Source organism: Meleagris gallopavo, chromosome 5 (genome assembly GCF_000146605.3).
Source record: "Meleagris gallopavo isolate NT-WF06-2002-E0010 breed Aviagen turkey brand Nicholas breeding stock chromosome 5, Turkey_5.1, whole genome shotgun sequence".
NCBI lineage: Eukaryota > Metazoa > Chordata > Aves > Galliformes > Phasianidae > Meleagris > Meleagris gallopavo.
The window spans coordinates 47,795,088-47,822,330 of NC_015015.2; the positions used below are offsets into that span (position 1 = coordinate 47,795,088).

The window sequence follows — 27,243 nt, forward strand, 5'->3', positions numbered from 1 at the left end:
AAGGACAGATCTGCATATAACATTTTCAAGAAGAAAGTTGCATTGCAAGTTTGTAAAAAGCCCTTTAAAATTCATTAAGTCTTATGTTTTGTGTATAGTTTAAAGATGCAAGCAGATGGCAAGAACAGGAAGGTCGTCATTGAAGTCTATTTTAAATACAAATTAGTTTATTTACTAACATCCGTAAGAACCTATTTGTCTTTCCTGTGAATTGCTCCACTGCTTTAAAAAAAAAAAAGAAGTGTTTCTACTGATTGTTAAACACTTGTCCATGTTAAGATACAATGCCCATGGGTTATGGAGAGGTAGTGGCTGTTAAATGTTTATTTTAATACATTAAAGTCTATGACATTAGATTAGTGGTACTATGTTACATAAAGTGTAAAAATAGGACAAAAGCTAAACATTGCTTTTCAGCTCATATTTGAAACGTGCAAAACAGGAGCTACAAGCAGGAGGAAGACTGACTTTTTACATGGGCAGATAGTGATAGGACATGGAGGAATGGGGAGATTTGAGTTAGATATTAGATGGAATTCTTTATTCAGAGGGAGTGTGGCACTGGCACAGCCTGCCCAGAGAAGTGGGTAGTGTCTCTGGAGGCATTCAGTGCTTCAGTTCATGTTGGATGGGTATGGAACAGCCTTATCTGGTGGTTGGCAAACAGCCTGTGAAAGGGGGTTGGAACTGGATGATGTTTAAGGTCCCTTCCAATCTAAGCCATTCTCTGATGATTCTAAGACTAAGCTTGCTTTGCTCTTCCTTCAGTCCCTTGCATAAATGTAACAAAAACAGGGTTACTTCATACACAGCTTGGCACACATACATTTACATCTCAGAAATGCAGGTCACTACTGGAAAGGATGTTTATGTGGTGTTACAGAACTACTACAGGTGGGAAGGGAGAAGCTCCAGGCAGAGCAAATAGTTCAGACGTGCTATCAGGCTGATGCAAGGTCGCTTGAAGCCAGTAAGAACTTTTACCCTTGTAACTTCTCTAACTCAAGTGCCATCAGCTGATTTCAAAGGTTCATAGACAACAGGTGGGTGGTGGTTTTTTCTTTTCTCTTTTTTTTTGACCCACACAACAAAACCTGTTAAAGTTTAAATATTTCACACTCCATTTCATTGCCTTCCTTATGTTTTAAATGATTTGCAAATACCGTATATCAATACCCACCAGTGTTATCAAAGGTAATTTTATTTGACTTAGATAAAGCCATGTCTGGGCTAGCAACTGCCTTTTTCTGTACAAATAGAAGACAGATCTGACTGTGTGTTCAGAATTAGACATACTAAATCAAATTACTGAATCGTGATTTTTTTTCCTATCAATCATAGCAAAGACATTAAAGTTCTTTTTAAGTAAGGAAAAATGAAATATTACATGAAGTTTTTTAACAAAGTGTATTTTGGTGAGAAAGTATATCTTTAAACTACCTAGTGCAGTAAAGCAGGACAGACAACACTACAAGTATCCCTGCATCCAGGAGGAAATTTGTATTCACTGTATGATCCAACATTTAGTATTTTTCATAACTAGAAACTAAAATTTGCATTTCTCTTATATTTTCCACCTGAGAATATCAAGAAAGTTTATAACTTAACAATAGCCTTCAGAGGCATTGAGACCAGTTGAACAGATGCAAAAACAGGAGTGAAATTTCTGCAACTTTTTGACAGCTCAAAAAGGAAGGCAGTAAGAAAATCAGGCTGGTTTTCTTTTTCTTGTGTACAATTCATAGATCTTCATTCCTTCTGCCCTGATCCCAGGCCCAAGACATCTTGTGATTTGCTATGTAACACTCACTTTGTGTGTGTAGCATGTTCCCACTAGCCCCAAAGGACACGTTGGCTAGTAAACCAAGTGAAGTGCAACACAATGGAGACTACCAACTATTAGGCCGAGGCATGATTGTTAACCAACATTTCTAAAGCAATTTGCAAGTTAGACTTCATAATCAAAATGGCAATTTTATTTATATTTTCAACATGAAATACAATAAAATACAGTCTTGGGCTGACAGACATGCTTCTCTGTTAGATTAGGTAATTACATCTTGTACAGATTTGATGCCTTAATTAACATACTTTGATTTTAAATAGATACAAGTCCTATTTTAAACTCTATTTTAAACTTTTCCAGTACTCTGATACTCCTTATAAGTAGCTCATTAAGAGCAGTATTTATAAAGCACTGAGTGCAGGCTGCTCATAACTAGGGAGTGATAATATACAGCAGAAGACAACAACTACTCAATTTTGATTAACTGAGTGATGACTTACATAAGCATTTCTTCAAAATTCAAAAGCTAGCTTCCGTGGAGTCATGAATTGCTTCACTACTTCATCTGTGATCTGCTTCCGTCTCTCTTGATGAGCTGCTATCAAGGGCTGCAATGTTTCAATAAGCACCTTCTTCAGCTCCCCTGTGAGCAATTCCCCACTTGTGTATGCCTGTCAAGAAAGTGTTACTTGCTAAATATGACGCTAGACAGAAAAAGACCTAGTGATAAGTATTTTTTAAAAAGCCTGGCCAGGGCAAATGAAGATCTGGATGTCTTAAAAATGAGCACATGCCTTAGAAGATGTGATATCTCTGAAAACACACTTTGTAAGAATTTCTTATTGATTTTTAAAAGACTGAGGCAGCTGGATAATTTCATGTATGACTAAATATATATAATAAATAAAAACTGAATTGGGAAGCGATGTAATTATTTGGAGGAAATTGCATCTTTTTCTCCTTAACATCTCACTTAAAAAACCAAACCAAACAGCTTTTTGCAATAAGAAGCTCACATTTTCACTGTTCTCTCATTTAGTTTGGGTAAAGTATGAGATGTGATCAGAGTAAGCTTATTACAGCAACCTCAATCTCGGTTTATGCTAGCTGTCTATATAAAGAGTTGGTAATCTGTGCAACTGCTCTGCTCCCGAAAATATTTTCACAAAACAGTAGAGTTTAGCACTGGTTAGAAAACATGGCTATGGCAGTTCAACTACAATTTGAAACAGCAATAAACATGATAACCTTACTTCCCCTTCTCATCAGGCCATTTGTAAAGCAATTCAAGAAAAATACTTTAACAAGAACAAACTGTTTTAATTTCAGTTCTAATTTTTATTTTTTAAAGACATTGTTGCTTTGAGTATGCAGTTCTGAAAGTTATGGTACCGTAACTGAAACAGCTCCACTAATGATGCTATAAGCAGTGACTTCATGTTTTCTAAACTGATTCTGAGGCAGCAGTGCAGTAATGGTGATGGGTGGACGCAGTTGCACTTGATGAGCTTAGAGGTCTTTTCCAATCTTAATGATTCTATGATAAGCTGCTGGCTGTGGTCTACTCTTTGTGCCCTTGGTAGCAAGAATTGTATACACAATTTTTCAATGGCTGGAGCATAATGGAAAATTGCTAAGTATGTCAAACATACTCCAGATTTCCATAAGGAAGGAATTTGCAACAGTTTGCAAAAGGATTACTAGTAACTATCCAACTCTGTCCTTGTTTGAGAAGGAGTAAAAGGTTAGAAAAGAATCTGTAGCTATTGCCTTTCTCCTGCAGAAGAAAGCTTATAAACCAATGTGATGCAGGTACTATTAACTAAATATACTGCTTTCCAAAGAAGGCATATTGCTACTAAAATGGAAGGTCTTGCTACAACCTCCAATGGACAGAAGTCTGCCAGATGTGTATAAATGTAACTTATACAAAACAGGTTTTACCCTTCTTGTGATAATAAGACAAAAAAAAAAAAAATACAGCAAGCCTTTGAAGCTGTATTTAGGTACTTTGCACACAAAGAACAGGTGAAGTTTATCATACAATTAAAAACAACACTGATCCTAAGGCAGCATCATTTAAAAAGCTGGGGACTTACTGCTCTACAGTGTTGGAGATCCTTATGAAAATACTTAGAAATTAAAAATGTTCATTTGGAAAAAAAAAACAAAGGAAAAAAGATGACCTGTGAACTTAGTTAAAGGTTTGTCCTCAAGGAAAGGAATGAAGGATATCTTCAGCTTGGCTACTTACTTGTTTCAGTTGTTCAAGCTTGTCATCATCTTCAAGGAAGAAAGTCAGGTACATAAAAGACACATCAACATCACAGTTACCTCCATACTTTCTGTGCTCTTCAATAGTGTCTCTGCCTCCTGAGAAGGCATGCTTGTTAATCTGAAACAATACAATGATTTTACAATTTCTACTAAATTATGCATTACTATATTGTAAAAAGAGGTATAGCACAGTCCTCTAGCTATTCTATTAAGGAAGAAGCTGAAGGGTGATTTGAGAAAAGTTAAGGCAGAGCAACAAGACTGAAGCAAGAAAGCAAAAGGCAGTCATTAGATGTCAGTTTCTAATGACTGTGGAGTATATACATATTCCACAGCTTGCATAGTTAGACCAAAAATGAAACAAATTCTAGCTAATTTTTGTACTATCAGTTTAGTTAGCAAGGCAAAAGATTACATTTGACGGGTTAGCTAAATCTGCGTAACTATCAATTCCTAAAGATGCTTTGCCATTAGATGAATAGGAAAAGGATGCAGACACATTCAAAGAAAACATTAAAATGTAAACATGAGGAGCACTGCTTCCATTTGTTGTAAAGCTTTGTGTGCTTAAGGTTTGAAGATATTTACCTTTGTCTTAATTTGTTTGGGTGTATCATTGAGGAAGACAGAGGAGTTGACATCACTAGCACTCATTTTCGTTTGTGCTCCTTGCAGGGCTGGGAAGAAGACTGAGTGCAGTAAGGCTGGTTTAGGATAGCCAATCCTAGGTGCTACATCTCGGGTCATTCTAAAATAAGGATCCTAGAACAATCATCAATAAAAGCTCAGAATAAAGTTAAAAAACGTGGTTCAAAGGCTGATTAGTGTTGGCTAGTTCATGCCTTAACAGGTGGTCTCAAGAAAAAAAAACACCTCAAGTTCCATAGCTGATACACTCCATCCAGAACAACAAACAAACAAAATCCTATTTTTTCATTTCTGTAGTTCCACTGTACGCTCTGATTCTCTTGGTTAATAAGGATTTGGAAATGGATACCTCTAAGTTGGCAAAATTTCTGAGTGTTTTAACAATGAGTACAGGACCTGAACTATATCAGTGATCAAGCTGGTAGTGCTGTGCTATTGCTGTGCTGTGACTTGAACCAAATGCAAAACTATTACTCCATAACATTGTGGGTGAAGAGTGTAATTAAATAATCTCCCAATGGCTGTTCCTGTGACTAAAAGAGCTAAAGATTCAGACAGCGCAAGATCAGATTCCTAGAAACAATACTTATTTAAAGATGCTACCACTATCATTTGTAACTGATGTTCCTCAGCTGCTCTGCAGTCACTTGTAGCTGAGGTTCTGCAGCCTTTCTCACAAATTATTCCAATGCTTCTTTATCTTTTCTGATAGAAGATTTTCCTCCAGGGTTCAAAATAAATTTCCTGCGATGCAAGTTATGGCTCGCTATCTCTTGCCCTAGTTACCATGGAGATGGCTAGAAATTTCTTTCTACCCCTATGTCAGTACACTTCTGCATAATTAAAGATTGTACTGTCTTTGCTTTCATAGATATCAGCTGACTTTGAAATGAGTTGAGATCAAGTTAGATTCAAGATTGGAAAGAATGAGTAACACATGATTATGAAGCTAAGCCTTCATCTTTGTCAGGACACAGGAGAACGCCCTTTTATCTCTTCCAGCTCCCATCTGAAAAAGGTACTTGCAGGAATGTTTCACACACATTTTGATATGCCACCATGATGCCTGAACAGTAAATTACACAAACAAATCCAGGAAAAAGAAATTAAGAAATATGATTTTCTTACTTGATCAATAGCACATGGGATAAGACACTGAATGTTCTCCTTGCCATTGAAGATCTGTGGAAATGATGAACTGAAGGATGGAGCAGCTTGAATAGCAGGAAAACTGATCTTCCCTAGAAAACAAGAAGTCTGGATATGATAGAGAAGTTTGCAATGACATTTTCACCCGCTGCCCCGTGTCCTGTTGCTGCATGCAACTGCAAAGAGCCTAGTTACATCCATTTGAGTTCCCACACTTTAGATATTTGTAAGCAGTGGTGAGATCCTCTCTCAGTCTTCTTCAGTGAGGCAGAAACCTGCAATGGTAGTGAAGCAAATGGAAGAAAGAACTATCTAGCACTGTGATAATTAGGCTTTTGAGCACTCCTTATTTTTTCTCATGTATGTATATTTGTGTGTATTAATGTAAGTTTTTTCTATATAGTTTTGCAGTAGAAGTTTGAGAAAGTATATAATTGACTATAGCTAAATAGTTAGAAAAGTAAGGAATGGTTCACTATCGTGATCATTTCAACTTTTCTGTTTTCTACTTTGTTGTTAGTAATACTACCACCTAGAAATGTCATTGTCAAGTGTTTTCTATACTAAAGAAACTACAACAACATTCTTCTAGAATCAGCCTAGAAACATGGATCTTGTTGTTCCCATCTGTTTCTTGAGTGGCACATACCAGTCTCTGAATAGTTACTTAAATAGCACAATAGAAAGTGAAAGCAAGGATCATTTCCAGTAAACAAACTATTATTTCCTACCAATACAATCACTGTCGGTAAAGCCAAAGATTCCTTTCACTTGATTAAATGTAACATGCTTCTGAACTTTGATGATATTCTTGTAGAATCCTGTACTTGACCTGTCAGAAAGAAAGTGGAAAAATAACATGAGAAGCCAAGAGTGGGACAGAAGTTTTCATTCTAAAAGCTGAGAATGTCACAAAGCTTGCAGGATTAAATCTCTGAAAGCACTAGTTTGGTCTTTTTGTGGTTCACTGAGATGATAATTAGAGGATTATTAGAGGACACTAAAAATAACCTTTTTTTTGCCTGAAAAATTTTACTATTCTTTCCCCAAAATATTTACTGAAAACAACACTTTTTTAAAATCAGATTTAATTATCTAAAACCAGAAATATTTTGACTTGGAAACTGTGCCTCATGGAGTCTGAAGTGAATTCTCTTTATACCTTTCTGTGAGCTCAGACAACCTGAATAGATCACATTTCCTGTGTTGCTTGGTATCCCAGTGGTTCACTAAAGCAATAGTAGCTCAGAGCTAAGTTCCCTGTCTTCCACTATCACCAAATACATCAGCAGCTTTTCCAAATGAAATATAGCTCAACATCATCTCTGTTTTTTTACTTCTACTGGAAAACTGAAGCAACAGAATTGGCAGGTCTAACTTGCCCTTATTCAGTCACGAGGTATATCTGTATTAACCTAACTTTAAGGCAGGAAAGTCAGAGGAGTAGGAAAAACTGTCTTATAGGGCCCACAGTCTAGGGGGTACAGTTCTTCTCTAAAATGAACACTCTCTCACCCAGGTATTTTCAGAAGCTTATCACCTCTTATAGAAGAATAAAACCCAAAACTTCAGTTCTGAACTTTGCCAATTTTTTTCTTCCTTCTGAGAAGGCAACTCCAATAGAAGCTTTCTCTTAGATTTTCCTTAACTTTACTCAGTTGAAATGCTATTTTTTCATAAAGTATTAAACTAATTGTTTGTATCATTTGTGAAATGCTTTTAGTTAATGCGGTTGAACTGTAAGTACATCTCAAAGGCTTTGATGCCATCCTAAGCCAGCCTGGAGGTTTCTTGGTGGTTTTAATACTTTTACCTTTTAGCAGCTTTAATATATTTCTTGTAATTTAAATTTAAATGCTGTGTACACAAGAATTTGTTCATATATTATACAGGAGAATGACAAGAGTATGTATACAAGATGTTGAATAGCATAAAAATCAACAATTCTACTTTAAGCATTGTAAAACTTCTATTGAAGCTCTCAAACCTGCACGCGCTTATTAAAAAAAACACTGCTGGCTATTCAAGTTAGAGTGAAAATGCAAATATGTTTTTGATCTCAGTGCTCTAAATAAATTTCAACTTACCCCAAGTAGTCTAAATCAGAAAAGATAAAGGTTTTATTGACATCAAAACCACATGCAATAATATCTCTTGCATTTTCTTTAGCATATTCATATGCTTTCTCGGTTGTCATATCCTTCCAAAGGTACTTCTCATCATCAGTTAACTGTATAACTAAAGGAACATCAAATGCTTCTTGCAGCCACCTAATAAAAGCAGGGAGATTTTATTTTAGAATAAGTAGAAATGAAGACATTTTTGCTAGATAGCTATAAATATTTTTATACATTTTAAACAGAAGGATATACAAGGGACCGCACCATATGCAGTTACTTAAGTTGATGTGAGCAAACACAAATATTTTATATAGATTATAATGACAACTTACCTGGAAAAAAGACTCACTCACTGTTTCCTGTACTTATGCTATCATTTGTAATGGGAGTAGAATTTAGAGATTTTTTGGCTCAGAATCCAACATCTTTGTGTCCTGCTTCTACTGCAGGCACCACCTAACTAACCACGTTGAGTTTCATTACAAACTTGGCTTAAGAGAAGCAAAAGTTCTAGGAACTGCTATAGAAGTAAAGGTGCAAAGAAGAAGGCTTCATAGTGATACAGGGATTGGGTTATTTTAATGATTGTATGGATTAAATTCATCAATATTTATCTCAGACAAACAGAACCAATTGTAATGTATCATTTTGGTATTTCCATAGACAGTAGTCAAGATTTCCTTAGGAAAAAAAATGTTTTTGAGTAATACTAACGATAGAGATAGCTTACTTTGTGAATAAAAATGGGATAAGATGACCAACGTGCATTGCCTGAGAGGATGGTCCTCTGCCAGTATAAAGATAAAAAGGCTTCTTATTTTCATAAGCATGAAGGATTTGGTCCATATCTCTGGAAAAACAAAACAAAACAAAACAACAAAACAATAAAAAACACAAATAGAAAAAACTTGACTGAACTTATTTGAAAAGTGCTAGCTGCTTTAGGCCAAAAGTCCATGCATGTTAACAAATAAACCATTGCAGGCTGGTGTTTAATATTACTCCCTGAGCCTTTTTTATGTGATAGTATAGATGTACAGATCCAAAGGCCATGCGAACCCTTGCTCAAATAAGAACCATAAGCAGCATATGAGCCCTGGTATTCTTTGGTAGGGCAATTTCTCCATCCATCCATCCATTAACATCCTGGGTCAAAACGGAACCTGCACAAAGCAAAGATTCCCTGCACATTTCTCTTTCTATTTGGGATTAGTGAAGGCATAAAAAAATTGATGCATGTACCCAAAAAGAACAAAGTGTTTCAAATGTTGACAGAGTAGACCTGGAGTAGTTGCTAATTGCAAATTACAGTTGCTTTACCTGGTGTAAATGAACATGGCCTTTTGCTGGTCACAGGCTTCTCCCAGTAATGCTTAGAGAAAGCCTTAATAATTTGACATTTTTGAATTTTAATGAGAAAGTCTCACCTGTGAGAAAAAAAGATTCCTCTACGTAGAAATCGGTGAGGTTTTTGCCCAGTAGCTCTTTCTATTCGATTGATCAGATCTGTATCAATTTTAGTGCTGCCAAACCGAACTAAAATAATAATAGTTAAAAAAAAAAAAATTAGCATAGCCAAAACAGATCTTTCATTAATCTATGCGACCTAACTCAAAAAGAACATCTTAGCATCTCAGATAAAAAGTAAAATGGCTAAATTTTCCTTATTTTTCCCTTGAGCCCCAACAGTAGTCCCTGACATTAACTCTACGCTAGTAGGCCCAGTCTAATCACTACACCCCCGTTTTGCTCCATTCATGATTGATTATAATACCAGTTTTTTTTTTATAGCAGAACTACTATTCAGGGAAACATAATTAGATCAATAAATTTGGCCTCTGTATATCAGAGGATAAAAATGGCTGCAAGGAACTTAATGTTCCTTTCTTGACGTTTAAATTTTCAGCCCTCCGATCACGTCTTCCACTTTTCAATCCCAAATGCTCTTCTCCAAACTTTAGTCCCCATCTGTATCAATGTGATTATGGACACTGCTCCCCCCAAGGGGCTTGAAAAGGTAATGCATAATTCTCTTCATTGCAATCAAGTAAGTCTTATTGCTGGGTGGCTTAGGAAATCAGCTGATTAAAATAAAACTTTTTCAGTTGAAGTAATTTCATTTAAGAACGATTTTATCGGACTGAAGTAGCAGCATTTTTTCCTTCTTGCAGAAGAAAGTGGGGAAAATATCTTAGTTCTTCAGTAAAGCTTGCTATACTCTGATCCCAATTCTTGGACCTAATGAACACATCTATTCTTCATGATTTTGATCCGCTCAGAGAAATCTAGAGAAGAATCTAACCTTTGCTACTATTCTACTCTATTGAGCATCAGAATATCTTATTGTGATTGACAAATTATTCAAGGGAGCAAAATGGATACATAAGTACATTTTATACGTATGTAATACCTATATCCATCTATTAAAAATTAAAAAATCTTCCCTTTTTGATACAGTAATTAACTGAAATGTCTTTCCATGGACTTCAACTTCCTACTAGAGTAGTAGTACATCACTGTAATCCATGTTTTCTGAGCATCACCATATTTGCTTGTCCTAAGCAGTTCTTAATTACTGAATTAATTTATTCCTAGCAAATAAAATGCAGTAAAAATGCCTAAATAATAATAATTTGGATGAATGCTAATTAGAGAGCAAATGAACATGGAAATTTTTAACTCAGCAGAACAGTCAAGAGGCTACAACAGTCAAGAGGCTAGAAAGAGATGTAATGGAGTCTTCTTCCTTGGAGATCTTCAAAAGCCATACGAATGTGATCCTGGGCATCCAGTTCTGGCTGTCCTTTTTCAAGCAGTGGGGTTGGACTAGATAGGATGGACCCAGAGGTCTCTGCCAACCTCCACATTTCTCTGGTTCTGTGATACAGAAATCATCAGAATACTGACACCAGCTGGAGCTAGCTACCTTAGAAATATTTGTGTAGAGTGAAAAATGATTGAAAGCTCTCTAGAAATGCCTAAGTAACTGTATTAAACATTCAGAGTCTGTATGACTGCCTTTTCTCTGTCTTCATCTTCCTTGCTAAGGAAACTGTCTAATTTTTGCCCACCTGTTTCCTCTAATGAGGAAATTTAACACTTTCTTAGATTCTCTATCCAGAGAGAATCTGTATTCCTGAACAGTTTCTGAAAAGGACAGTCTCCACTCTCCGGCAAGCTTTTAAAAAAATTCCTAGCATGCTTTTGATCTGTAATATTCTAGCTTTTATGAACAGACAGCTTTACTCTTGCTGTACATAAGAAATCCTGAATGCTGCCATTCTGAAAAGTATAGCTGCATTTGTGGAAAACGTATTGTGTACTTTTTCCTCTTTGCCAGGTTCTATATGCATGCAGAAAACCAATAATCTATTTGTTATTACAGTCACTTTCTGACCAACCTAGTCTTGATAATCTCTGAACAGCCATGGAAACTGGGAGAGGTGCCTGCGGAATGGAAGAAAGCAAATACCACTCCCACTTCGAAGAAGAGCAAGAAGAAGTAAATGTGATATTAGAGGCCAGTCAGCCACACCTCAATCTCTGAGCACACGATGAAGCAAATAATCATTCAAATGTTATTAAAGCCATGAAAGTGACTGGGAGAAGTCAGCATGGATTTATGAATGGGAATGTCATTCCAACTTAGTAGCCTTCTATGATGATATGATTAGCCTAGTAGAAAAGGTGAGAACAATGGATACTGTTTAACTCATCTTCAGTATGGCTATTTACACCATCTCCCACCAGATGAAGTCTCACAACTGATGAAGTCTGGACTAGATAAGCAGACAGCAAACATTCTGGCTAACAGAATCTTTCTTCCCAGAATATCTGTTCCAGTGCATAAACATGCACCTTTAGGTGCACATCCAGGGAAACCATCTGAGAATAATGCTCCTTTCAATTACACCATGCTTTCAGCATGTTCATTTCTTCTATGTTTGAAGAAAAATAAACATACTGACAACTTTATAGAATACAACTAGTATATGAATAAAATATAAATAGATTGTAGGTGACACAAATATTTCCTTTATTTTAAGAGTTATATTTATAATGTTATACCAATCTCTTGGGCAATATTCTAATTATTATTTTTAAAAAGATGAGGAATAAGTTTATAGATAGCAAGTAGTAACTGTTTCACTTTCTTCTATGAAAAGTTTTCAATGCATAACTTAGAATCTAAGTTAAATGACTCATCCATCAAATTCTCCAAACTGTTAGCAATGCAAATAGGGAAGAACTATCCTAACTCTCCATTGTAGAGTAGGTCAAAAGGACACACGTACCTACACACACACATACTCAGTTACTAGAAAAGGAAGCTGCTGTCAGGTAAAAGGATAGCATTTCTTTAGATGATTAATTTACAGTGAAGTCATGCTAGTCACTTTGAAAGACACTGAGATTGTGCCAATAGAAGCAGAAAAATGGGAAGAATAGAATACAAGAGTTAGAGCTTCCTCCAAGAAAACAAAAAAGGTCTTCTTCGTATCTCTTACACAAGAAATGGATTCTATTTCTAGAATCCAACAATTATCTTTCTCTCTTTTCCCCTCTTGACATGTATTTTTCTTTGCATGTTTCTCCCTTTTCAGCTTTTCCTTTCTCCTATGGCTTTCTACAGACTAAGCCAATAGACACATACATCTGATAGGATCTTTCAATAAAATCACACTCAATTAAAAGAATGCTGCAACTGAGCTCCCAAATGTAAGTACATAACTGCTGACACATGAAGGTGTATGCTCTCTTGTCTGCTTGTTTCTCAAATCAGCAACATACAACTATTTAAGAATTTTCATTGAGGTACTAAATATATGTTGAAGATTGACAATTATTTCACTTAAAGGGGGGCAAAATTAATTACAATTAATGAAAAAGTTTTCTTGCCTATTTCAACGTTATGGACTCAAGCTTTAACAATAAACTATAAGACAAACAAGGAAATAAACTAAAGCCACATTTTTTAAATTACAGAGCTTTGCAAGTTTTGTAACATCTCTTAAGATATTTTCCATTACTGTATGGGAATCTGTTAGGTCACAGATTGAGCACCTGGTGAAGGAGCATGGCCAGCCCTGGGAGCACAGGTGCAAGCAATTCACCTGTGAGACTGGAAGGCATAGACCATGGGTCCACCCCTCCCCAACCTCATTTAAAAGCTGGCAGCCCAAGAGGAAGTATCTCTATTGGAGGTTGTCTCTTTTGGGAGTTTTCCAGCAGTCCTTATCCTTAGAAAAAGGTAAGTTATTTCTTTTTTAGTACTGAATAGTAATCAATATCTTTCTTAGGTGATCTGAAAATCTTAGGTCAGTAGCAGCTATATCCTCTGCTTTATATAGTACAATTACCATTTCCATTTATGTTTTTTATGTATAAGCTGCATCTTTTCTGTCCCAGACAGCACCTGGCTGTTTGACAGCATGTCTTGTAAAGGTATTGTTACCCTTATTATCCTTAGAGACTTCTGTATTAGCTCTGTCCTCCCTAATGCAGAAGTCAAGTTGAGTACAGAAGAATTACACAACCTGGCCAGAATGCTGTAGGCTTTAGCTGTTCAGTATCACAAACACTGATGATAAACATACTCATTCACAATATCTGCATTAACATAACTTCTGATAATAGTTCTTATGCTAAAAACAAACTGAATAAAACTTATTTCCAACTGAAATGATAAATCCTTGCCTTGGCCATCTTAAACTCCTATAGTAAATTCTTTAGATGTGAATGCTAACATCAGACATAAATGAAATGTTGCTCAATTCTGCTGATCAGGATTTGTGATTCTTTGCTGTTTTTTGCGGTCGTTACAATCACTTCACATAAATCCCTTAGCATTAGTGAGGAGTTGTACCTATGAGTTTGTCATAATCCACGCCTTTAGCGTTTGATGTCTGCACGTTCCAGGGGTCCACAAGATCTTCATCCTCTTCCTTAGTTGTACCGTTGTTTATTAATGCCTGATCTTTTGGAGGTAAGCCTGCCTGATAATCTTGCCCTGTTGTTGTTTTATATGACAGCTTTAATGACAACAGCATTCTCACTGCTGCATCTATTTCATCCTGAATAAAGAGAAAAACAGCTGTTTGATTTGGCATAATTGAGATAGACAATTGTAAGAATGTCTCAGTCCTCCAAAAATCTATATCCATGCTTTGACTTGAAGTGCATTATTCACGAATTCTAAGCCTTTATTTATGTTTGCAGCATCTCTGCCAATGGTAAAATTAAAGCAAATAGAAAGCAACAGTTTTCTAATCAGAAGAATTCAGCTCATTATCACTGGCCAAGTAGTTAAAGTATTTGTCCCTCTTTTCCATTTAGGCATGAGGAAACAAAAAAGCTTGTCTGTTTTTCTAGAGTCTTAAGAAGACTAACATTTTAAGCAGACAGAGCAATACACAGATATAACATAAAATATTACCTAATTTACTTTACAGTGTTCTTTTAGTGGCTTGACTTAAAGTAACTCAATTGTTAACAATTTGTTTACAGACTTGAAGACAAACTGGAAGATGAATGTCTTTATAAATTCCATAGTTATGACCCTTTTAATACAAAGCTAATGCAATATGTCATGTAAGCAATAAATACATTCAGGTTTTAAAACTAATGCTTAGTTTTCAAGGCTTACTCCCACACGTAATCCATGAAGACAGAACATATTAAAACTGGACTCTACCAACATAGTGAAGACAGCACAGGGAACTGGAAATTAACGGCAACATACTAAATTGCTTCAGGAAGATTAAGCAGGAACAGCTACAGGAAGACATATTTGCTATCCGTACAATAATGTATGGAGCAAGATTTGTTGTTATTATTAACAGAGAACCTAATAACAAGACAGAAAGAAAATGATATTAACTTCACCTGAAAACCAAGTATCACAGCAACTGGTAGAAGCAGAGTCTAAGTCTACACCACTCTGTTCTTACTTCAGGAATAACAGCTTTGCTCTTATTAATAACTGTTTTGTTTGAGGTATGATCACAAAGTGGATATAAGTATTTTTAAACAAAGAATTTTTTCTTAATGTAATATAAATAAGATCTCAGAACAATCATATTCTTCAGTACTCTCAAAGACATGAAAAATCACTGGTTCCGCATGTGGAATGGAAATACCTTTGGTGCCTTTCCTGCTTTCAGTGCTCTGACTTTCTCTCCTTGTTCAGTTACTTTCTCAAACAGTTGAAGTGGACTCAGGGATTTCAAATCACAGTTTGGGCTATCAGCCATTTTGCTGGACTGTAAATGATCTTTTTATTTACAATTCAATTAAATCCAAAGACTTCCAGTTTTTCGGCTTGGTTATTGAAAGCAGCAGCAAAGCCAGAAGAACTGTAGGGTAAAAAAACAGTGTTTTATTCTTCCATGTTTACCTTGAAGATAAGGCGAATAGAATAATAACAGAGAATTCCACTGACCACGTATCTAATGCTATTGATAACAGATGGATAAATGTAAAGGCTTCGAAGAGCAAACAAGCTTAGAACATTTAATTCAGTTTCATGCAGAAAAGGACTAACACTGAGCAGCAAATAAATGTACAGATCATTCCAATGTTGTTTCTCTAAGTATCTCATCTAACACTAGAAGATATTTGCAAAATGGTGACAAAATAATTAAATACATTTATGATTCAGAGCATCTCTGATCAGTTGGAAGAGATTCATGACTGCTTAATTTATTTGTACTGTTTGGTACCTTGTCACATTTTGTCCCACAAAAGCTGAATTTTCAAGAGATTTTTTTTTTCTAAGTGTTATATGGAATTTGTCTTAATATATGCAATATTGTATCTCAACTCATAGAAAGATATACGAGAGAAAGGTCTGCTCTCCTCCAGAGGTTAAAGAACATGCAAATGATCAGTGAGAATGCTGCTTTCTGTGGAAGAATCAATCCATAGGTAAGCAATAATCTGAAGTGGAATGAACTATTTGTTCATCTTATGAACTGCTGTGAAACAACACTGGGAGATAACTGAATCTGAGAATAACAACCCAGCAATCTTCCTTATGTCCAACATACACCTTGATCACAGAAACTTCCTATCACAGTGTCCTCACTTCTGTAAATAGGTTTCTCTCCCAGGCTAACACCCATAATATTGCACATATTACCAATAACTTACTGTGATAGTTTCTTAGCACTCTAATTATTATTATTGTTTTTAAATTAACAGCAACCAAGAGTGTGGAAAAACCACAGCTGCACAGTTTACAGTATACCAACACAGAAAGCACAGAAAATTAAGTAATGCTGTTAAACTATTAAGCAAGTTTTTGTTTTCAAGCACATCTAAATTAGGAAGGTTATTTTCATTCCAAACCAGAAGCATTTTCATCTTTGTCTCTGCAGTTATAATCTGAAATATGTTACAAGCAGGTTTGTACTTAATTTTAGTGAATACATTGTCTACCTCTTAGTGATTTACAACAGCGGAAATTCCTGTAATATGGACTACACTGAATTAAGCCTGCTTTACTATACATGCCTACAGTAATCCTGACACAGCAACTTTTGCTCCTCTGGTAATTTCTTCCACTTTTTTTTTTTTCCAAAATTATTTGATAAATCTGAAAATAGATTTCTACTGCTGTCTGAAAATTGGCAAAGTATTATCAGCCTGCCATGAGTAGAAAAAAAATTTCAACTGCAGAACTTCTTATTTTAAGAAATTGTTCATGCTCAGCAGCTTTCTGCAAAGAACGATGAGGTCTACAGATGTATGTAAGTGCTAGGGATATTTTTTTATAGTAAAAATGCATCATCCTGTTTAAATAATTGGCATTGTAGATAGACAAACATTAACTGGATATGGTAAGAAAGTTTTAAAACCGTTATGGTTCTGATTTTGTCATATTTATATTTAAGAAAATCAGTGTTAGAAGGTAAGGAAGACACCATCTGTGTGAACAACAGCTGTACTTGCAATGTTATCTTGATTAAAACTTAAGGCTGATAAAGTGACATAGTAGTGCAGATCTTAGTGACAAAAATACACTGAGGGGAAAAGTAAACTTTCTATGGAAAATATAAATGCAACTTGGCTAGCGTGGCAAAGTGCTGCATCACAGTTAGATGCAGTTGCTGATGCAATCATCCAAGCTGTTGCATGTTTTCTTCTCTTGAGGAAAGTCATAAATTGATTCCTATTTTACCTAGATTATAATCAGATGGGACAGTGACAAATGTAGTAATGAAAAAGGAAAGTTAATGAATTTAACTCATAGTGAGTTGAAGACAAGTGTGTTGGGAAAACGACTCACTCCAGGAATCTTCTGTCATACCATGGTCATGTTTTAGTTCATGAAGGACAAGTTCCATGCTATGTATAATCCTGCTTTCAGAGGATTATGGATTTTCAAAGAGAAATAGCTTTCTTAGCTGAAAATTCAGACATAGTTGTAGGAAATGTTTGTGGAGAAGACTGTCACCTCTGATCAGCTTTAAAGTGAGCAGTGTTGCAGTTTTTTTCTTTGTTTGCTTGCTTTCAGAAATGTGATATAGATTCAAACAATTCCAGACGGCCTCCCAGGTATATTATTGAATCATCATAGAAAGGCTTGGGCTGGAAGAGACATAAGGATCATCAAGCTCCAACCCCCCAGCTGCAGGCAGGGCTACCAACCTTCATATCTAATACTAGACGAGGCTGCCCAAGGCCCCATCCAACCTGGCTTTGAACACCCCCAGAGATGGTGATCCACAACCTCTCTGGGCAGCCTGTTGTAGCATCTCAATACTCTCCTGGTAAGCTGACTTGCTGCTAAGCATGCAGTGTGAATAGACAGAGTTTACAAGGTATATATTTAATTGGAATAAATTATAAAAGCTGTTTACAATAAAGCTTCGCATGTATTTGTCTCCTTTTCCCAGAATTAAAAATGAGAAAAGCACCTACTAGTTGAATTAGCTATTAAGCACAACTTGAAAGCGTTCCTTCTACAAAATAATCAGTCTAATCACAACCTTGGATGTATTTATATAGCATATTTGAACTACCACTGTTAAGAAAAACAAAAAAAACCTTCACTTGCCTAGAAAGCTTTTGTTTTTAATTTATCAAATCCTCCATATCTATCATTAACTAAACATATCTTTCATTAAGGCTTTGTTTGTTAGACAGCTGTAATATTCCCAGATTTCACCTGAATACTCTGAAAAGACTGAGAAATACATGGATTACTTTCCATTTTAGTCTATTAATGCTGACACCATACTTACACTACAGAATGGACTAAAATAAAAGTGACTATTAATGTATTGTGTGATCCTTAGATTCTTAATTTAGATTGTTTCAAGTTTGATTATGTGTAGTTTGACAGTGCTACTTTAAAGAGGCAGTATAATAGATATTAAGTAATTAAATGATATAGGCCTACAGTTTACTTACATTCTTTTCTTTCAATAGTAGAGTTTTCCTCTTTTGTGAGCATGAGATATTTAACTGGAAAAGAAAGCATATGGGGTAAATTCACATTAGAAAACACTTAATGAAAGTTGGCACACAATCTTTCTGTAGGAAATCTGCCATTTTCAAGTTTTGCAAAATAGGAAAATGTAAACAAGATTTACTCTTTGGCGTAAAACAAATTGTTTTACCTTAATTCTTTAATGAACCTACTGACAGATTGCCTCCTTTAAGAAAGGCTGAAATATCATGGCTGAGACTGAGTGCAGAAACTGGAGAGTTATAAAACAGACTCGTTAATAAGATGGGAATAAGCTGAGTAAAAATACGAAGGAAATAAAAAAGATAAGAAATTGAATGCTACTGAAAGCTTACTTCTAGTTATATCAGAATTGTCCTTCTTTGCTGGTGAAACTCAAGCCAGGCATTCAGTGATTTGGGACATGGGTCTTTACCAGCTTTTGAAATACGTAAATGCAATTCTGACCTTTAAAAAAAAGAAACCAGTGGCTATTCATAGAATGGCCTGGGTTGAAAAGGACCACAATGCTCACCTAGTTTCAACCCACCTGCTACGTGCAGGGTCCCCAACTACCAGTCCAGGCTGCCCAGAACCATATCTAGCCTGGCCTTGAATGCCTCCAGGGATGGGGCATCCACAACCTTCTTGGGCAACCTGTTCCAGTGTGTCACCACCCTCTGTGCGAAAAACTTCCTCCTAATATCTAACCTAAACCTCACCCGACTTACTTTGAAACCATTCCCCCTTGTCCTGTTACTATCCAGCCTTGTAAACAGGATATTCTACAGTTTAGCAAAATGTATGTTGCAAAATGTATTACATAAAGAAAGCTGTCAGGAAAGGAAGGAAAGCTCAAAGACATCACATACTTTCCCTAAACATAGTTGAAGGAAAAAAAATCATAGATGGGAACTTAAGAATGGACTGACTCAGTAAGTTGAGAAAGCAAAAAATGAAAAGATAAATTAAAGCATGCAGCATGGACGTAGACATCAATGGCAACGTGCCTCGGGAAGCCCTGCAACCGTGATGTGTTCTATGGAACCGTCATCACAGTCATAATGTTCATCAATTCACGTGTGAAATCACGGTGAAGGTGTGCAAGACGAGTCACCGAAATGACAGTGCAACATCCCAGCTTGTCAGCGTTCTGTTCCATTCAAGCCCCCACCCATCTCCCAGCCACCGCTTCCGAGGACAGGGCCGCCAAACGGAGACCCCGCAGCACCGCTCGCCCAGAGGAGGCGAAGCCCGGAGCGGTACCCACTGAGCGGCCCCTCCGCTGCCCTTGGCCGTGATCTCTCGGCGCCCGGCTCCACGCGGCCCCGCTGCTCACCCTCTCAGCACTCTGCTATCACAGCCATTGCATCACCGCGCCCGGCGCTCTGTGCTCTGCTCCGGGTGGGGAACGCGAGCTGCGCGGAACCATCGTTCCGCGCCTCCAGTTCCTCCGTAACAGTCAGCGTTCGCCCCGCACCCCCACGGAGGGCCCGCATAGAAGGTGGCCCGCAGGAGCACCCAGCGAGTCGCAATCCGAACTCTTCCTTCCCACCGCGCTGTCCCGGCAGGAGTTGAGGGGGTGATGTGTGGCGGTGCTGGTTTCCACCCGGCGCCATTTTAAAGAGGGGCTGTCGCAGCGCAGCGACTTCCGGCGCCTTTCAGGTGGTGGCGGGTGAGGGGTGACTGCGGGCTGGGGCAGCGAGCCTGGGAGGGTTGGGAAGCGGGGTGAGGCGGCTGTGCCGCCCTGACTGTGCCGCCCTCAGCGCTGCTCGCGGCATTTCTAGCCGTGTGGGGACAGGTGCTCACTGGCCAGTCCTGTGTGCGTGCGGTGCTCGGGCTCTTTGGCTTAATAGTTAAAGAAAATCTGAAAGCTCTGCGGAAGCGTCAGTTTCCGTCTTAGCTCAGCTCGCTGTGAATTGACTGTTGATAAGTTTAACGAGCTAGCTAAGGTGTGGGTGCTGTGCTGTGACTTTTTTCTTGGAGCGACGTAGGGAACATCTGGCTGGTGTTATTTTCTTTGGGAACAAGAGCTGAGTGGGAAGAGTTAGAATGACAGAGATACCTTGCTTTTACAAGAGTGCTGAGGCTTCTGGGTGTTATTTGTATGGGGGTGTGTGTGTGTGTGAGGATTTTTGGTGACCAATGTGGTTTTTCCAATATCCCAGGGGAAAGGGTTTTGTTTTATTTCATTTTATTTTATTTTATTATTTTGTTTTTAACCTGGAAATTCTGTCTCAGAGGGCTGCAGCACCTCTCCTGTGAAGAAAGGTTGAGAGATGTGGGTTTCTTCAGTCTGAAGAAGAGAAGGTCCTGGGGAGACCTCACTGTGGCTTTCCAGTGCTTAAAAGGAGCTTTTAAACAGGAGGGAAATCAACTTTTTACACTGGGTGATAGTGTTAAGGCAAGGGGAAATGGTTTTAAACTAAAAGAGGGGAGATTTAGATCCAAACCATTCTGTGATTCTAAATACAAGGAACTGTCCAGATGAGGCTTAATAAAAGCAAGTGTAGAGTCTTGCATCTAGGGAGGAATAATTGCATGAACCGGTACAGGTTGGGGGATGACCTGCTGGAGAGGAGCTCTGCGGAGAGGGACCTGGGCGTCCTGGTGGATGACAGGTTGGCCATGAGCCAGCAGTGTGCCCTTGTGGCCAAAAAGGCCCGCGGCATTCTGGGGTGCATTAAGAAGAGCGTGTCCAGCAGGTCGAGGGAGGTGATCCTCCCCCTCTACTCTGCCCTGGTAAGGCCTCATCTGGAGTACTGTGTCCAGTTCTGGGCTCCCCAGTACAAAAAAGACAGGGATCTCTTGGAAAGAGTCCAGCGGAGGGCCACAAAGATGGTGAAGGGCCTGGAGCATCTCCCTTGTGAAGAAAAGCTAAGTGAACTGGGTCTGTTTAACCTTGAGAAAAGAAGACTGAGAGGGGACCTGATCCAGGCCTATAAATATCTAAGGTGTGGGGGGCAGAGTGGCGAGGTCAGACTCTTTTCAGCAGTGTGTGAAGACAGGACAAGGGGAAACGGCCAGAAACTGCAGCATAGGAAATTCTGCACAAATGTGTGCAAGAACTTCTGTGAGGGTGACGGAGCACTGGAACAGGCTGCCCAGGGAGGTTGTGGAGTCTCCTTCTCTGGAGATATTCAAGACCCACCTGGACATCTACCTGTGCGACCTGGTGTAGGGAACCTGCTTTGGCAGGGGGGTTGGACTCGATGATCTCTGGAGGTCCCTTCCAACCCCTACAATTCTGTGATTCTGATTCCTGTAGTTGCCTCAGAACCTCAACTTAATGGTGGTGTTTTTTTGTTTGTTTGGTTTTTTTTTGGTTGTCCTTTGTTGGTTTTGTGTGTTTAAATAAAGTGAAAGCCTAATCCGCTCTGCTTGTATATCTTCTTTTATAGCTTTCAGGCAGAGGTCATCTCGCTGTGTTTGTTCTTTAAAAACCAGGAATCCTGGTGGGGGCCTGTTTGCAACTTTGCAATACAAACAGTAACCGCTTAGTGTAACTGTTGCAAAGTGCAGTCCTTTACTGTAACTATTTATTTAATGGCAGGTTCGGAATGAAGGTGACTTACTGTTTTCAAATGAGTCCTCTAGAGGGGGATCTTGATGCTTTTATAAGCTAAAATGTTGGTCATACCATTTCAGTTAAGCACCTTGATCATTTGAGAGGAATTGGATCCTTATATGTATAAATATATACAATTATATATATATATATATATATATATATGCCTTAATAGGAACGTGTTTTCTGGATGTTGCTTGTAAGTATTACAGAATGCAGACCATAGCTTGTGGTTAATTCTTTAGGTTAATGAAAGCATGCTTGTTTTAATTTGAAAAATTACTTGTTCCAGTGTACTACAGCAGCAGTATTTGTAGCACCCTCATTTGTAACATCAGCTCTGCAAATGCTTTTGTAGATGTTGACTTTCAGACAGCGTAGCATTCTCATTATAATTAAGAAGCTTTTGAGGATAGCCTCTTGTCTGAACTAAAGCAAAGTGTTGTCGGTTAAATAGTTGTAGCATGATGAGCACTAATGTCTAAATAAGAAAACAAAGCAGAGATAGTGTCTCACTTCATTAATCTTAGCAATTGAAAGATAACAGTACTTTTTGATTGTAAAGAATAGAGTTTTGAAGTTTTTTTTGTGGAAACATCAATTGTTTGAATGCAGTTAAATCTATACTCCATCTGCATTTTGGGAATAGCTTTTTTGGTATTGTTACAATGTTAAATTATTCAGCTTGTTATATATGTGGTCTCAGTGTGGGAATTCTTTTCATAGAAACTTTGAAAAAAGTTTGTTCCACAGTAAGCGAAGAAATTCATGCTTTTAACTTTCTGTAAGTAAAAGCAAACAGTGAGTTTTACATAGCTTCTGGCATTATGTAAAACTAAAGGCTATGTGGCACTTACAAATTCTCAGCTACAAAACAGCCTTTTCCAACACAGACACCACCATTAGCTACACATTTTTGCCAGCCGCGAACAGGAGCCTGCATGCTGCACAGTTAAAATCTGCACCAGTGGAGGTCACTCTCTGTCATTGCCTCCACTGCTGAAATGCATCACCCAGCACCTCACTGTGCTCACATCCACTGTTTGGTCTCAAACATTCAGCAAGCATCAGTGAGTATCAGTGGGTGCCATTTTATCTGCATGAAAGGATTCAGTGATGCACCTTTGCTTCATACACACTTTCATGTCAAATGCCACTGTGTCAGACTGCTCCTCTGCTACCATCTGTTGCACAGCAACAAAATGTAATGGGATATTGGTGGGAAGGTCCAGCCTCTACTGCTAGCATCTACCTCTCATGTTATGGACCAATATATTAAGGCATTACTTTCAGAGCAGCCCGCATATTATTTTTATTGCCAATTGAATCCCTTCACACATAACAACACAGATGATTTGAAAGAAATAGATACTGTTAGTCTCATTCCAAAGTAATTGTGTTCATATTCTTATAAATGAATATCCTAAAATGCTGCATAGTTACATTAGCCTTTGGTTTGTATGCAAGGGGGGAGGGAATATTATTGCAAGCAAGGAGAAAGTGATTTGCAGTAGTTTGTTTTTCTTTCCATACTCATTTTCATAGTTTTGTCTCGTACAAATGTATCTCTGCAAAGCATAAAAAATGTATGCAAAGTGCTTGGAGGCACATTATGTTGCATAATTGAATGTACGTATGTGCTATAATAGAAAAATAAATTCCAGGAATAAACAGGAATTAAACAGTTAAGGATTTTAAGAACTTAAGTTGTTGAAACTGTAGGATCCATAATGAATTGTGCTCTGAATGGTCAATTCTTTATTGTAGATCATCATTTGGAGGATTCCAGCACGAGATTTCTGGAGTCTGCTGTATCCAGCCATAATGAGTTCCTCACTGGTTGCTTATGATGATTCAGACCCTGAGGCAGAAACTGAAAAAGCTGATGATCTCAGTACTAGCAGACAAGCAAGCCTTCCGAGTTCTTCTGCAAATCCTGTTCAGCACTTTGCACCTGGTATTTTGAGTACAAAATCTACATATGAAACACAGCTTACTGAGAACACTGGCAATTTTGACGTGAGCGTTGTTTGTGAAGATCCCCCTGAGCATTATGCACTGAATAATAACAGTGATTTGACATCTTATTGTAGGAGAGCGTACTCTAGTCCTACTGCATTATGTATGCCCTACAAAAACTATGAACAGACATTGAGCTCTTCAAGAAACTCTGGAAATGGTGCTTCCCAGAAGAGAACACATAAAGATAGTCCAACTGCCCCAAAAGGAATTAGACCATATATCCCTAAAAGATTACGTCAAGAAAATTCCAGTGCCTATGAAAAAAAGGAGTCTGATCAGAGCGAGAGCACCAGTTGTGATGTGAAGCTAGATATATCAGGAGAGCAGACAGTGAGAAAGATATCTGAATTAATTAAGCCATATTTAGGATCCAGGTATAAATTAACTGAAGTTCCAAAAAGCTTAATATTTCATATGTCTAAACACAGCGGCCCTGTTAATGCAATCCAGTGGTGTACTGTACGAGAACAAAGTCATATGCTTCTCTCAGCTTCTATGGATAAAACAATAAAGGTAATGTAAAACAAGATGCTTTTTGAACTTATCAGCGGGCTTGAAAATATTGTATTAAGTAATGTTTTTTTGGGAGTAATGTTCATGTGTTTGGCAGTTATAACATGTTCAGAGTGGGAGGAGATGCTTTTCAGTACCCGGCATAAGTGACTACTACTACAGGTGCTCTCCTGGGTCTTATATATATGTGTCCTACTGTAATCTGAGGAGGCTTTTCACTCTAAGTTTCTTTCATTTTTAAATATTTAATACTTAGTGTATTTTCCTTCTAACTTTAATGACTTTGATTTCAATTCTTAGTTCACTTAGTCAATACAGTAAGTCTTACTTTTCCTTTCATAATCATAGAATATCCTGAGTTGGAATAGACCTGTAAGGAGTCCTACTTCTGGTTCCACAAAGGACCACCCAGAATCCAAGCCCAATGTCTGAGGGCATTGCCCAAATACTTCTTGAACTCTGGCAACTCGGGGCACAGCTGTGGCCCCAGCAGAGCCTGTTCTGTGCTCACCACTCTCTGGTGAAGAACCTTTTCCTAACACCCAACCTGACCCTTGCCTCTCACATCTCTATACTACTCCCTAAAACTTTTTTCTCAAATTCAGGGGCTTTAAATAAATCTTAGTAAAGAGGGTGAAGAACAGCTTTTGTATCAGCATATTTCTAAAATGAGAGGAAATAACTCTAAAATTTAATTTGAATTCTGATTTCATGTTAGAGTGTGTTTTCTTCCACTCCTCTTCCCAAAGCTCTCACTAAAATTGAGTTTTCTTTGCTTTTTCACTGTTTTATTTGTGGTAGATAATTTAGTGTCATTTAGCTTGACTTTTATGTACATACATATATATATATATATATATATATATATATATATATATATATATATGTTTATAGGATTGTTTGTTTTCTTTTTCCTTCCCCTGACTTTGCCATGGGGCATGTGAAGTAGGTGCTGATCTCATGTCTTTGAAGCAGTGGTGTTCTTCAGTCTCAGACACAGCTCTAGTTTTTTTTTTCTCCTCAGTGTCTACTAAAGCATTGGTTTTCACAAAAAAGAAAAAAAAAACAGGTCCTTTAGCACGAATAAAACTTCCACCTCTCAATTGCTTCATTCTAATTTCTTAATTTCACTTTTTGCCACCATAACCTATTAAACTATCAAAGTTCAAATACTTCGAGCATATTTGTACATCTTTTTCATAGAGGCAAAATAGGAAAAATAAAGGCAATTTTTCTTCTAACAAATCTTGCTTAAAGTACTGAATAATTTAAATCTTGTTTGCTATCTGACGAATAGCCTGAAAAGGAAAATACTAAAAAGTATAGAAAAAGTGCTGTTTTTTTGTTTTTTTTTTGGTAAGCAGCAATGTATGTTTGCATTGTACAAAATTGTATCTGCCTTTGTCTTAAGTATGTCTAAATTTGACTTTGTCTTAAACTGTCCTACCACTTATTTAATGTTTGCTTACTGCCCCAAAGCCTCATTACAGTGTTGAGTGAATGTAATTGTGGATGTACTAAACTTGGTAAAAGAATAATAAAAAAAAAGTTGTCATTTCTATGTAAAATTGTTTAAAAATATGAATAATAGCCTTTTTTTCTAAGTAAGTAGAAGAGTTGGTGCTACCAACCTTGGTTGGAAGCAGTATTTAGCAGTAGAGCTGGTTGTCAAAGGAACAGATTTGCTGTATGTGCCCTGAACCATGGGAAATCAGTGTACGTGGAGTGTGTTAATATTGGCAACACTTCAGACTACAGGAATGTGGAACGTTACTTAAGTGACAGTGTAGCTGTTATGAAGCCTATTAAAATACATTTTAGTATTTTGAAAGGTAGTCTGCAGAGGAATGCCTGGAAATGATTTTTATTGTTTTTTATTGTTTTGTTTTGTTTTCTTTTTTTTCCTTAATGAAATTGAAGACTGATGGTATGAGCTGTAGTGTCTTTACCTTTCAAGCCAATAGAGGGCACAGTTAGATTAAGCATTGTCTTGATGTTATGAGGCTAATTTCTCTAACTTTCTCGGGTCATGGGCCCACAAATCTCTAATGACTACAACAGCAATAATTTCTCTTCTGGGAATTTTTTGGCTCTCCACCACTGCCTGAAGTTGTCTATTTACTGGTATAAGCATAAAACAAACAATTGAAAGCAGATGTAGATGTACCTTTTATTATTTTTTTTTTTTCTTTCCCAATCCTATAACTTCCTTCAGCTTTTCCTTTGCTGTTTTCTTCAGAAACACCTGCTTAGAATTTATAGCTTAAATCCAGGCAGCAGAAGCTGGTTCTTCTTTCTTTTTAATGGGGATATTCATGGTAACAGACATTCAGGTTATTTGCTGTATTTACTCGGAGCATCTGATTTGGATAAGACTCAAAACACAGTTAGAAGCCTAAAATCCCTGTATAATCCAGAGCACAAAACTATGCACATTCAATTAATCACGAATAATTGCAAATGAATATTTTTATGTAAATTTCTTTGATTCAGTCCTTCAATCTATGCAGCAAGATATGTATTGTTTGAAGATATCACTCCAGTATCAGTGGAGATTTCTCAGAGCTTAGAGTTCTATCTTGCAGATCAAACTGCTATTCAGGGTTTAGTTATGATTAAATCAGAAGATCTGCAGCCATTTGCATCTTTTTTGTTCTTCTGTTTTAAACATTCCCCTCTTAAATGTTTTATCACAAACTAAGAATTT

At 37.4% G+C, this 27,243-nt stretch overlaps 2 protein-coding genes across 3 annotated transcripts in view; one reads left to right on the forward strand and one right to left on the reverse strand.

The window, feature by feature from the left end:
- Positions 1-1,954: 1,954 nt before the first annotated feature.
- Positions 1,955-18,450, reverse strand: WARS1 (tryptophanyl-tRNA synthetase 1). The gene is made up of 11 exons (XM_010711914.3): positions 18,397-18,450; positions 15,120-15,335; positions 13,847-14,054; positions 9,408-9,516; positions 8,711-8,830; positions 7,948-8,130; positions 6,592-6,692; positions 5,840-5,952; positions 4,652-4,825; positions 4,041-4,181; positions 1,955-2,457 (listed from the first exon to the last, which is right to left on the reverse strand). The coding sequence occupies exons 2-11, from the start codon at positions 15,231-15,233 to the stop codon at positions 2,299-2,301; spliced, it is 1,422 nt and encodes a 473-aa protein (XP_010710216.1). The 5' UTR covers positions 15,234-15,335; positions 18,397-18,450; the 3' UTR covers positions 1,955-2,298.
- An 861-nt stretch (positions 18,451-19,311) lies between these two features.
- Positions 19,312-27,243, forward strand: part of WDR25 (WD repeat domain 25) — a 61,406-nt gene continuing 53,474 nt past the window's right edge. Inside the window, exons 1-2 of one of the 2 annotated variants that reach the window (XM_010711912.3) lie at positions 19,312-20,098; positions 23,769-24,536. In XM_010711912.3, the coding sequence (XP_010710214.1) occupies positions 23,826-24,536 (711 nt within the window). In that variant the 5' untranslated portion in view covers positions 19,312-20,098; positions 23,769-23,825. Of the gene's footprint in view, positions 20,099-23,044; positions 24,537-27,243 lie in introns of those variants that run through there. The other variant, XM_031553674.1, reaches the window with a different exon arrangement.